This window comes from Lagopus leucura, unplaced genomic scaffold (assembly GCF_019238085.1).
Source record: "Lagopus leucura isolate 7727_CA_CO unplaced genomic scaffold, USGS_WTPT01 Super-Scaffold_760, whole genome shotgun sequence".
In the NCBI taxonomy this organism is placed as follows: domain Eukaryota; kingdom Metazoa; phylum Chordata; class Aves; order Galliformes; family Phasianidae; genus Lagopus; species Lagopus leucura.
In genome coordinates, this window is record NW_024962257.1 from 4,734,151 (window position 1) to 4,746,834 (window position 12,684).

The window sequence follows — 12,684 nt, forward strand, 5'->3', positions numbered from 1 at the left end:
TGAGGTTAATTGTTGTTTGGGTAATGAATGGTGCAGATAAATGGTTCAAAAGTTCAGAAGGTGTTTTCGCTGATAAGGGACTTGCTGGTGGAAATTCCTGGCGTCTTGTAGAAAGAACTCGATTGTTGTGAAAGTCATCATCACACCAAAGCAATTAAAGAAGCCTGTCTTGTGCCGTTGACTAAGCTTGTCCTCGCTGGTCACAGGTCGTTCTGGATTATTTCTCAGAAACTCACCAAGGCTGATAAAAAAAGTTCAGAACGGGGAAACACCCACCTGCTTAACAAGCATAGGATATCCCTCCTCTTCCAACTGAGGTATCCATCTGGAGGGAAACTGGAGACTGCCATGGCGCTGAAGTGGGGACAGGACGGAGGAGGGGCCCCTTGCATGGAGCATGGGGCAAAGCAGCCATGTGGCCCTGCAACAGGGGCTTCCAGCCAGGATGCCAACCTGCAGCCCCTACCCAACAAAAACACCCTCAAAGCATACAGAGAGGAGTTTCAAAGGCTGATTTGGAGCTTTGGGATGCAATGTAGTGGGCAGGCTGAGCTGGGCATGGAGGCAGTGAGTTGTCCTGGTGTATCTCAGGGCATCTCCAGCAGCTGCAGATCCAATGCTCATCCTGAAATCATTCCATTGCTCCCACTGGCAAGGACTTGCCTTGTTTGAATAGTGTGAGGTACAATGTTGGGACAGGTCAGCCTCTTTGTCCCTCCCAGCCATGCCCTATCAGTGCCACACGGTGACCCTGGAGCTCGGCAGGATCACTGGGAGCAGAGGCTGCCCCTTCTACAGCTGTGTTTTTAATTAAAGGCTGGGCACAAAGCTTTGCATTGCTTCCCAGACAACAAGCAGCTATGTCATCTGTGCAAGAGATTGCTGAGACATACTCCAACCAAATCCTAGCACACAATGTCACTGAGACACGAGCAGAGCACACACATGCCCTCTGCAATGCCTGAACTCAATTATGGCCACATTCATTCCAGGCTTTCTTATGGCTTCTGCAATAAGCAGTAGCTGTGACAAACGCAGAAGGGCAAGAGCGGGTCTCGGTGTCACTTCCAGGAAGGCAAAGCTCTTAACTACATGTGCAAATTCCAACCTGAGATCTCGGTGCCTGGGAAATTACCTGAAGTACTAAACAACCCATTAGCTCTGACCCTGGCATAATTGAATCTGGAAATTTAGTAGAGTCTGTCTCTTCTAACAGCATTGAAGATAAAGCCTATCAGATCACAGATAAATTGCTGGCATTGAGGAAATCTTCTGCAGTAAACCTCTTTGCTGCACTTAGAACGTCAAAAGGCGTATTCCCATGGTGTACAGTGCATCAGTCATACAACACTATTAGCTAGCACAGGTAGTATTTAAACAGATCACAGATAAGAGTTTAAAGAGACTGCTTGCTAAGTGCACAGATAATCCCACTCTTCTGCTCAGGAAACTGCAGCTTCTTAAAAACAGGTTTAATTTTGTTTATAGTTTCCACGAGAAAATTAAAAGATTTTGCTGTTACATATGATCCGTGCTGTGCAAACAGCCTTCCTGCCACCTGGACTGCACATAGGGCAGGGGAAACAACCCTGAGAGAGGGACAAGAAAACCTGTGGTGTCTGATGGCTGCTGATGCTGATGGTTTGCTCTCCTGAACACAGCCAGCCCATCTCATCCCTCTGCTTGCCAGCAGAACTCCAAATCCTGGAATAAATCTGGCTGAAGGCATAAACCAACAGCACATAAGGCTGATAGACAGGCTGGATACAACACTGCAGAGCAGATGTCCCTCATCACCCTGCCTTGCAGATGCACTTCTTTGCATTTATGCATAGCAGTAGAGTGAGCTCCTTACCAGTGGCTGCGCACGCAGTTGAGCAGCAGGATAACAGCGCCCAGGCAGTAGCAGGCGGTGCGTGGAGAGCCGAAGCCTCGGCTGAGTGCCCGTGTTTTGTGTTCCCACCTTGCTACCTGGAGAGACAACAGAGAACAGAAGAGGTGGTTGGAGGTACACAACCCCACTGCTGCTCGGAGAGCACTGTCTCCATGGCTTTGGGTGAGAAGCAAGCAGGGATCACTGATTTGATGTGGCTTAAATGGAGCCTGGGAGGAAAGCCTGGTTCTAACTGTGCCAACATCTCCCTGTCCAGCATACAAGCCAGCAGCACTGAGCACTGGCTCTCAGAAAGCCTGCTTCACATCAACCTCAGGGGTTCCCTGTCTTGTTTAACAGGCTGAGAGCACTGCTGAAGATGTCCAGAGCCACTGGAAGAGTCCCAGGCTCCTGCAAGGAAGAAGAAAAACAGACCCCAGAGCAGGTGATGGACACCCTGCTTTGTTTTTCCAGGCTCTGTGATCTACATCCAGCTGTGGGAGCACACCTGACAGGGGTAATTCCTCCCAGCCTACTTCCAAAAGAGCTCCAGGTTTTACAGAGAAGCAGAAGCTGATGGCCCCCTGCCCAAAGTGAGGTGCCCTTCACACCCCAAGATGCTGCTGCATGGAGGTGGCTGGAACTGCTCCCAAAACTGGAGGTCTGCATCCACCCAGGTCACCACAATTGGGATCTTCACCCCAGAGCAGACCAAAGTCTTTACATGATTAACTTTTCTGCCTGTCTGTATCCCTCGGAATGCTGTGGGTATATTTATTGCCTCTTCTAGGTTTCATTTTCAGATCCTGCACTGTGGCCCTCCTTCCCTCGGAGAAGTTTTATGTGCCCCATTCCTGTACGTGCCCCATCCCTGGATGTGCTCAAGGGGGGCCCTGGCAGTCTGATCTAGTGGATGGAAACCTTTTCAAGAGCAGGAGTCTGGAACTAGGTGGTCTTTAAGGTCATAGAATCATAGAATCATAGAATCACCAAGGTTGGAAAAGACCTAAAAGATCATCCAGTCCAACCATTCACCTATTACCAATAGCTCCCACTAAACCATGTCCCACGTCTCTTCCAACCTCAGCCATACTATAATTCTGTGATTCTATGGTTTAGATCAGACCCTGAATTCAAGCCAATCCAAGCACACCCAGGCAATGAAGTGAGAGGCAAGAGTCGGGGGAATGGCTGAACACCAATTTGCTTCTCAGACATGGTTGGCTCTTCATTAGCTTCAGACACACTTCAGCCCCTCGCATGGGCAGCTCTGGGGAGCATCCATAATACAGCTATTCTGAGTGCATTTGGTAATCTATTGGCTTCATTTAAGCAGCGAGCAGAGAAGGGCAGCTTTGCAGGTGCTGCCTTCTTCCCAGGCTGATGCAGAAGCACAAAGTAGAGGGGGACTGCTGGCTTCAGGAGGGGAGTGAGATGAAAACCTCTGATAAGCAGGGCACTGATTTCACATGCTGAGAGCTGATTCAATTAGTTATGCAATGATTGCTCCGAAATTACAAATCCACTCATGACAGAGAGAGCTGCTTCACTGCCTTTTTCTGGCTGGTATAAATAGTTTGTATTCTAAATTGAATTTAAAACACCGTGCGTCATGCTGCTGCTAAAATGGGAGCTGCTGTTTGAATGCTGCGAGATGGGAAAAAGAAATATGGGGTGAGTTACTGGCTTCGGAAAGGAAAAGAAGTAACCATACAGGTGACTGAGTCACAGATGAGAAATGCAGCCACGTGCCCGTTATCTATGTGAGCTCCTTAATTCCCTGGAAATTATCCTAGCATCGCTTGCATGGCTGCAGCTCCTGGCTGCTGTTGGGAGAGTTGCAGAGCATCTCAGCCAGCGGCAGGAGTGGAGCTGGCAGTGCTGTGGGGCTGAGTAGAGCTCTTCTGGTGGTCTTGTTAATTCCCCTTGCCATAGTGCTGGTTTACAAAACAAGGTGGATGAAGAACATTTCTGAGCCCTTCAGGAGCTGTCCCAGCTCTGTGCACCAACACATCACCTCCTCTTGGGCTGCCACAGCCTTTGGGCATAGCTGGGACTCTTCCCCAAGCACCCCAGAATCTCACACAACGACTCACCACCGAGCAACAGCCTGCCCAGAGACCTCCTGAGGGGTCCCACACCGGTATTTCAGCTTCCTAACAATTAATTTGTTCCGGTTCTGGTTCTGTTCCTTGAGCAGCTAATTAGTTCTGGCTCAATTTCTGATTTTCTAATTTTAGTTGTTTGCTGGCTAATATTAGCTCTTGTTCAACCTGCGGTTACGCAGCTGGCGTTATGGTTTTACAGAATCATGAGCCAACGTGTTTTTATTTACTGCATGACGGATACGAGATGATTTTGGCATCCTCCACGGCTGCAGCTATTCCCGGTGCCGTGCCTGTTCCCTGGGCTGAGCCTGGCTGCCCACGCTCCCAGCGCTGTGCCTGGGCAACCTGAGCGATCTTGGCATCAGAATGGGAAGCCCCATGTGCCAGCTGTCCGAGTGTTTTCAGTTTTCCAGCCTCCTTGTTTGGATACAGAGTAATACCAACTTTCTTGCCTTGCCCAAGAGTCAAAACAGTAGAAAAAACCAAGACTTTCTTTAAAGGCCTGTGCTTTTACTTTAGGAATCTTGCTGATGGCTGTAAGAGACTGCTGAATGTTTCCCCAATGCTCATTATAGAAATAATTCAGCAAGCAGACATGGTTGCAGAACTGGCTGTGCTGCTGGGTCCCATGCTCTGCTTTTGGCATTTTCCACCTCCCCGGGCATCATTCCCTGCCCACATAACACCGCGTCGATTGCTGTGCACACCAACCCAGCCATCTCCCCAGCCACTTGGGCTAACGTGAAAACAAAAATGAAAGCACAGGCACACATCCCCAGTGGCTGCCCTGATACCAAGAAGGCAATGTTCTGAGTTTCTTGTTCTTTTTTTGGGTGGGTAAACCTTCCTGAGCTGCCTTGAGACGGGCCACAAATATCTGCTCGAAAACCAATTTCATCTCAGGAGCTCTCCTCTGCAGTTGATCAACGGGAACTGCTCTTTACAGCTTTCTGTGCATGGCAGACCATATCCTCTCATTAATATTTAGTATTTGTTTCAAGGAAATTGATTTTTTTTTGTCTGCCATCCAAGGAAGTGAGCTTTTGAACACGTTACATTTTAATTTGCTCAACCCCAGCTTTGAAATAGAGACTTTGCTCTGTTTTGCATGACTCCCTTTCTATATCCGGCTTGCCCCAGAGGTAGGGAATGAAACCAGATACCCCAAAGGCTCACTGCTGCATCTCAATGCTAATCAGCTGGTCTTGTCCTCACGCTGCCCCATTGCCATAGCATCAGAACACCGCGTGGGCTTTGGTGAATTTAGGCATGTGGAGTGCCTGGGAAGGATTAGCAGCTCTCTTTCACAAAGGGAAACTGAGGCATCGGAGGGCTCTGCCTGCCTCTGGGGATGCTTCTGCCCTGACCAAGCTGTTGGCACAGAGTGAGTGAACTGTTCTGGGCTAAAATACGACTATGATGCTATGCTCTATGCTTCTATTATTTTGTGGTTGATGTAGCACTCTGGGACATGGTTTAGGGCATGATGGTGATGGGTCAGTGGCTGGTTGAGATGACCTAGTGGTCTTTCTAGATGATTTTCACAGTCCCTTCCAACCTATGATTCTATGACAATGAACGGGAGGTGCCTCCCTTGTACCTTGTCTCACAGTATTTTCCATCACGTAGGGCCCAGGAAACAACCCACCAAGAAATACAGGACTCAAACATTCTGTGAAAAGCCAAGAGGAAGAATAATCAGATCATCTGACTGGCACTGTGCACCTCAGACCCAAGAGGATATGCATGCATAGCCCTGGATGCCTGGACAATTCAACTCAAACTAAAAAACCTTAATAGAAGAGAGACCTGAGCAAATTTTTAACATTCCCCTTCTGTCTGAGCTCCCCTGGGCAGCCCCAAGCACTGGGCACTGTGCTGCTGCTGGGGCAGGGGAAATCCTGGCCCATTCGTTGGCGCCATGTGAGCATCTCCTACAGTGGTAGATGTGTCCTTGCCAGCTCACAGAGCGAGGAGAGGGCAGGAAATGTGACGGTACTCCTATTTCACCTTTAGAGATCATGGGAACAGAACTGTTCCCCTGCTATGAAAAATCCATTTTCCCTCATTAAACCAGCATGACGTTCTCCGCTCTCTGTCACAGCCTGGGTGCCAGAAAATGACCTTGCTTGCAGTTATTGCATTTGTCTAAAAAATGGGAGAAAATAGATACGCCTGAGCACCCAAACTCTGACTAAGGCACTTACAGGCGTTACATGGAACAGGGAGGGTGCAATGAGGCAGGGCAGGAATAACTGAGCAGGCTCAATGTAAATGCACACACTGCATGCCTGGCAGCACTGGGGCTGCCTGACCTTTGCCAAATGCCAGAGCAGGCAGCATCTATGGCTGTCCCAAGTGACCGCAGAGGAAATGAGTGTGGCCTGACCTTATCCTTCCTAACAAACCGCGCGCTCGGTGCAGATGGTTTATTGCTGAGTGCTGGGAAGGCAGCACTGCTTGTTCAAGCTGTAAGCTCCGATGTGGGCTCCTTGAGGCACATATCTGAGTGGTCCTGCAGCTCCAAGGGGAGAAAACCTCAGGTTAAACCTCAGCAGAAGTAGGAGGGGGAAAGCAGGCAGGGCTGATGCTGGGGAGCACCATGCTGCCTTCCACGTGTGGTATTTCCATCACCAGGCTGCTGCATCCCTTCCCAAAATCCCTGTCATCCCAGCCCAGGAGCAGCACGGTAGGGATGCTGGATGCCCACGTGCAGCCCCATCTGCCCACCCCAGCACTGGGCATGGTGCAGGCTTTCCAAAGGCACGTGCAGCAACGCCCCGGGGACCCGCGTGCCACTGGCAGCAAGAACATGATTAGTAGGAGCTCTGGGCAGCGAAAGCAGGAGAAAAAGAACAGAACAAACCATGGTTTAATTTGTACAAGCTGGTAATTATAGTTGCTATCTGTCTGAAATCTCTATTGAGTTTATTTAAATATGTTCTCCGTGAAGGCCATTCAAGACAGGAATTATCAAGGTGTTGCAGCAGAAGAGATAATGCCATGCAGTTTTCAACAGATCAAGGGCTGATTAGGAGGAATTAATTAGCTGCTTAAACAGCCCTTGACTCGCTGCAGCAATTAGCAGTCACCTCCCCTCAGTCATGTTCTCCATGCAGCCGTGGTGGTGATAGCAAGGATTGCTGTCCCTGCACCACTGATGAACAACGGATGTCCTCCTTCCCATAGCCATTAGCAGGCTGGGTCTTCATGCATCCCGCATCCACCTCTTGTATGCTATTAGCCACCAGTTCTCAGCTGTGCTCCACCACTGGCACTGCTCAGCAGACTGAATGCCACGTGCCAAACTGCACTGCCCGCTTGCATCCGCTGAGCTGTCCCCGAATGGATGCTTTGCAGAAACAGGAGGAGAAGCTGGTGCTTGAGAGCAGCTGTGAGGCCCCTTTCTGCCCCACTGCCTCCTGCCATCACCTCACAGAGCTTAATGTCATTTAGTTGCTTCCTCCTGCATTGAGGGAAGCCACTGGAGCTTCGAACTGTCTGATCCAGGATCTGAGCTGTTGCTCTGAAGGCTTCTTTACTCCCAGGCACTCAATTACAGAATGCTGTGAGATGGTAATGGAGCCCGAAAGCTTTTTAGCAAATGATTAAAGCCCTGCAAAGTTCCCTCACTTAGTGCTGGAACAGCAGCTTCCAGTCCATGCAATTAAAACACTGCAGAGATATTAGAAGAGACAGGCACCGTGTTAACAGTTTCATGGAAGCTATACAGCAACACAAGCCAGAGCCTTGGTTTGTAAATGCCTTTTTTTGATAACGCACCAGGAGGAGATGAGATATAGGCACAATCCAAGTGTCAAAGTACCTCCAGGATCAGTGCAGACCCATGGTGGCGACAGAGTGGGGTTTGCAACATCCCGTTCCCAAAGGATGCTGCAGCTGAGGCAGAGAACAACGGCAGAAGTGCTGTACCAGCCTCTGGGTTTTCGGTGAAGAGTTAAGCCAGCACGGTCAGAAGTGTGCCTTTGGCTCCCAGAGAGGGGCTGCTGCAGTCCTGGTGTAACGAGCAGCAGACGATGGAGACAGTGGGTGACAGCTTGTGCCACACAGAGTCAGAGGAGGGCATGGGCAGGGGCAGAGCCTGAGGGTGTTGGGCTCCCTGAGTCCTGACACAAGTCCCAAAGCCACCCTGGGAGGCTGCAGCAGTCAGTTTTCTCACTTTCCCAATCTGTACGATGGTAATAACAGCTGTCAGCAAGGCACAGCCAAGTGGAAAGGCTTAGCTGATCCGTGTCTGCCAGAGCTTCAAAAGGAAGACATTGGTTCGACTCAAGAAGACTTTTCCATTGCCTTTCATGGGCCTTGGGTGTGGGGATTTGTTGTTTGTTCTTGCCAAAAGAAACAACAGCGGGGTTTAGGAAAGACGACGTGGTATGTGGATTGGCTGCATAAAGACACTGTGGTGTGAGAACAGCCAGCTGGAGCAGCATGGCTGTGAGCACAGGTGACAGATAGCTTCACGGAGGACAAAAATGCATGTGGAAAGCATGAAAGGCTGCATAAAATGAGAGCACCCACGGGCTCAAGAAGATAAATATTGAGAAGCTAAAAGAAGGCCAGGCTTCCTTCCAAAGCCCAGCCTTGGTGATGTGGGGAGATTGGTGGCTTTGAAGACACCTCCTCTCTGGCAGCATAGGCACTGCGGAGCTGTGGGACTCATCTGTGCCACTGTGACAAAGCCGTTGCTGAAACGGGGGAGTTAAGAGGAAGAAATCAGTGCTGAAGTGCTTCTTCTAGCAGCTCTTCCCCGAAGAAGCCAGCGTGCTGCAGACGAGGGGTCAACGGGATCCAGTCTGAGGACTCTGACACATAGGGAGAAGAGTAGAGTGACTGTTTATTTAGAATTGGAAAAATGAGTTCTATGGAAACCCAGATTGTCTCAAGCATGGATGAGTTTAGCTTAGAAAAAAAGCCCACATCCTTCTCCAGTGAAAGCAATTGGACTGAAATGGCACAGGTCACCTCAGCTAACGGCCTTGAGTTGGGGAAAGAAAATGAGTCGGCAGGTAAACAGATAAGGGTTTCATAAGGACTGGGTATGCTTTACCTCAAAGCTGTCCCTTGAGATTACCTCCACACGAGTCTTTACCTTGAATCCACTCTTGATAAACAGTTAGATAATAAATTTCATTTGTCTAATAGTGTTTATGTGATTTGTCAAAGTACCATCTCATTAGCTGACTGCAATAAAAACAAGCCCCTACTTAACGAACACCGAGGCAGCCTGGGTCTGCAAATGTTCCATGAGCCATATCCTCTCCTCTTCAATAAAAACAAAACCGACATGGAATATGGGTTGTACTTGCTAGCAATTTCCAACACAAAATCTGAACAGCTTCTCCTCAAGGCAAGGAGCTCATGATTTATGTCCGAGGAGCTGGAAGCTGAAGGCAGGTGATTTTGCATAACCCAGGGTGAGCTGAGTTAATTAATTCTGGCAGTGGGCATCTGGAGCCCTAACCAGCAGCTCCTCGAGCCCACGCAGGGCTCACGCTGCACGGCCCTAACGGGTTCTGCTGGCCAACACAGCCCATGGAAAAAGCAGTTGTGAAATAATGACTTCTCCAGAGCTCAGCATGGGCTGTGGGAGGCCCTTCCATTCCCAGCCCGGGATGGGGTGTGGATGGCCCAACACTGAAAATGCATCCTAACAAAATAAGCTTCCGAGCGACAGGCGAAGGCTGCACCTGCACCAGTGCACGGGGCTGGAGCCCACAGGGACCCATCTCGGGTGAGCAGCTCAGGTGCCAGATGAGCATCTTGCACGCAGGATGAGGAAGCGTTTTCCCTGATGGGATTTTGCACATTTTATTTTTCACATCTTCTGCGCTCAGATGTCTTGGCTCACACTCAACCTGAGCCAGAAAACCACACATCTCATATTTTCATACATTTTTTGGAGCATTTTTCCTGAGAAAAAAACAGGTCTGACTTTGCTCAGGCACTCTGTCAAGCAGGCACCTTCCCAAGCTGACTGGAAGCAAAGGTGCACGTCGATCTCTCGATGACTGAGACTGTTCTGCCCATCTCACATCCTGTACTTGCTTGTTTTTTTTTCTGTTGCTCATACTCCCGCAGCAATAAGTAAGCAAAGCAGGGGAAGGTGCCTGAAGTGCTATACACACAGACGCTGCTCTGAACCCGGCCATCTGCCCAGAAGACCCATTTTTAAACAAAGCACTCCAACAATAGCACTGACGATGTTTGATCTGGCATCGATATGTAAAGAGCTCTGTGCTGCACCACGCTGTCAGCAAGCTCTCAATACAAATGCCACGTTATGAGGCAGTCGGTGTCTCTTTTTTAAGACTTCCCTTCTATTTTCGCACCTCCACTCTGCTGTCTTGTTTCCAAATCAGGCCCTGGATCACAGCTGACCCACGGTGCTGAGGTCAAGTCATTCTGAAGTCGCTGCAGATTTCAGTGCCTTGGGTTTGGTTTTAGATGGGGGCACAAAGCTTTCTATCTTTGTCACAAAGCATCCACTCTGCTTTCCAAAGCTTTCCAATCATTGCTGCAAACCTGCAGTTTAAACCTCTGTAACAGCTGCAAATAAGACCAGTCGGATTAAACCCAGTTATTCCAGATGGAATAAAAGTGGACAGTCTTCAGCAAATGCATCCTGTGTAAGAAATATCCTCTTAGCAGGCTGAGACAAGCCTTCTCTGGTTCCAGGTAAAAGAAGATTGAGGTCAGCTAACGGCTCTGACATTTTTGAGGCCTCTGATTAATTGCAAAGACACTGCTATAAAGCTGCCCTGAAGATGTCAGCTAATGCTATGGCTTCCTGCTCTCCCACATGACCTGTGTTGCAGTGCAGCACCCAGCTCTGTCACCACATTCCCAACCACGTCTCCAACCTGCAGGTGTGCCACTCAAAGCCGAAAACCAAAGCTGGATGCTGCACTATTTCAAGAGAAGCGATTCTTTCAGCAGTCATAGCCCATGGGAGTGGAGATACTTAGACTCTGTTGTCTTAAAGATCAAATCAGAGGCTCCAGCTCATTCAGCATACAAGAGTAATGGGAGGTGGCAAAGGAGAAGGGGACTGGAGGAGGGCTGGAGGTGATTCACAAGCAGAAGCATCTCAAGATGCAAACACATCAGCACACAAACACAGCCCGACGTGCTGACTGAGATCTTCTGTTTGCTGTGGGGGTTTGCAGGCCCAGGCATCATCTTTGCAGTTTGCTGTTGTTAATAGGTTTGCTTGTATTCCAGCTCAACCCTGCTCATTAGCCACACTGTTGAATCTGACACTAATTCAGGATCGCTCCTATTGCTACAAATAAATAATAAAATTGCCTCCACGCAGAGGTTGTTTTCCTCCTCTCTGCCCATAATGCAGGTCTGGTAGCATCTCCTGTATCTGTTAATAAGGACCATTATAACCAGAGTTTCTCAGCAAGTAAAAATTACAGTCATTAGCCAGTGACTGACGAGAGACAGAAACACCATTTCTGCCTGGGCTGGCAATAACAGAACGCAGAGTACGCGTCCCAGTGAGTCGAGCCTTGCTCTCCTGTAACGTGGTACCCAATGTTCTTCATTAGCATCGCTCTTTTTAATAGAGCAAGGCAGCGTCCTGCGGCAGGTCGCAATTACACACAACAATTAATTCAGAGAGAAACAATGACAGGCGTTGCAGAGGCAAACCGTGCAGCGGGGTTGCCAAAAGGTGACATAGAAGAAGATCAGGAACATTGTAAAGCCCTGCCCAAGCACAAAAACAAAACAAGCCAAGGAACAAGTGATAGCGCAAGGAGGCAGGAGGGGCTGCTTGTGAACTACTTTGTAATTTTTGTTTTAAAAAGTAAGGAGTTACTACAATTATTGGTCGTAATACAATAATGGGCAGGACCAGCAGTCTGGGAGCAGGACTTCTTGTCCTGTTTGCAAACAACACACAAAGCTGGTCTGCTTCTCCCACAGCTGTAGCCACTCTCTTTGCCCTTTTATGAAATTAGGGCTTAATTCTCTGGAATAAGTCTGCTAATAAGGACTCCCAACACACCCATCCTTCTGGACAGCGTGTTCTCACTCATCACTCTCCCAGAAGCCGCAATGGGAGGGCGAGGGAGAGAATAAATATACCCAGTAGAGCACAGAATGCAATGGAAACCCAATACCCCTTCACAAAGTAGTGAGAGTTCACTGGCAGATCGGTACTCGCTGCTCTGTGGGGTGGCTCAGCCCCTGTCCTCGCACTGCTCGGCGTATCGTGTTCTATGCTCTGTGCTAAGCCTCCCCTGGGAACATTTCCCACGGCGCCGAGGACACGTATGTTTGTGATGCTGCTGTTGTCCCAATGGCCAACAATAGAGAGGGACAATGTGATCTTTATGTAACGCAGGCAGCCGAGCTCCGTTCCCCTGTCCTTGGGGATGAGATGTTCACACAGCCCAGCACAACAAGTAGGACCCCAGGGCTGGAAAGCCTGTTCTGGATGCTTTGGGAAGTAATGTAGCAATGAATGGGCTCATCTCAATTTTGTAACCAGTGTTTACACCTTCGTCTGGGTTCCAAAGGAGTCAGATTGATGCAAATCATACTGGGAACATGGAGCTGCTTATTAGACCAATGTGTGAAGTGAAATAACACTTGTAATAACAATCTGAAGGGTTACATACAATAACCAAACCCCTTGGGCTTGCTGGTGGTTCCTATGGTGATTATGGGAGG

The 12,684-nt window shown here is 49.1% G+C and overlaps 1 protein-coding gene across 3 annotated transcripts in view; it reads right to left on the reverse strand.

Annotated features, from left to right (window-relative positions):
• Positions 1-12,684, reverse strand: part of PEMT (phosphatidylethanolamine N-methyltransferase) — a 37,815-nt gene that overhangs the window by 13,814 nt on the left and 11,317 nt on the right. For all 3 annotated transcript variants that reach the window (XM_042864096.1, XM_042864099.1, XM_042864097.1), the window contains exon 3: positions 1,856-1,971. In XM_042864096.1, coding sequence (XP_042720030.1) covers positions 1,856-1,971 — 116 coding nt within the window. The remainder of the gene's footprint in view (positions 1-1,855; positions 1,972-12,684) is intronic.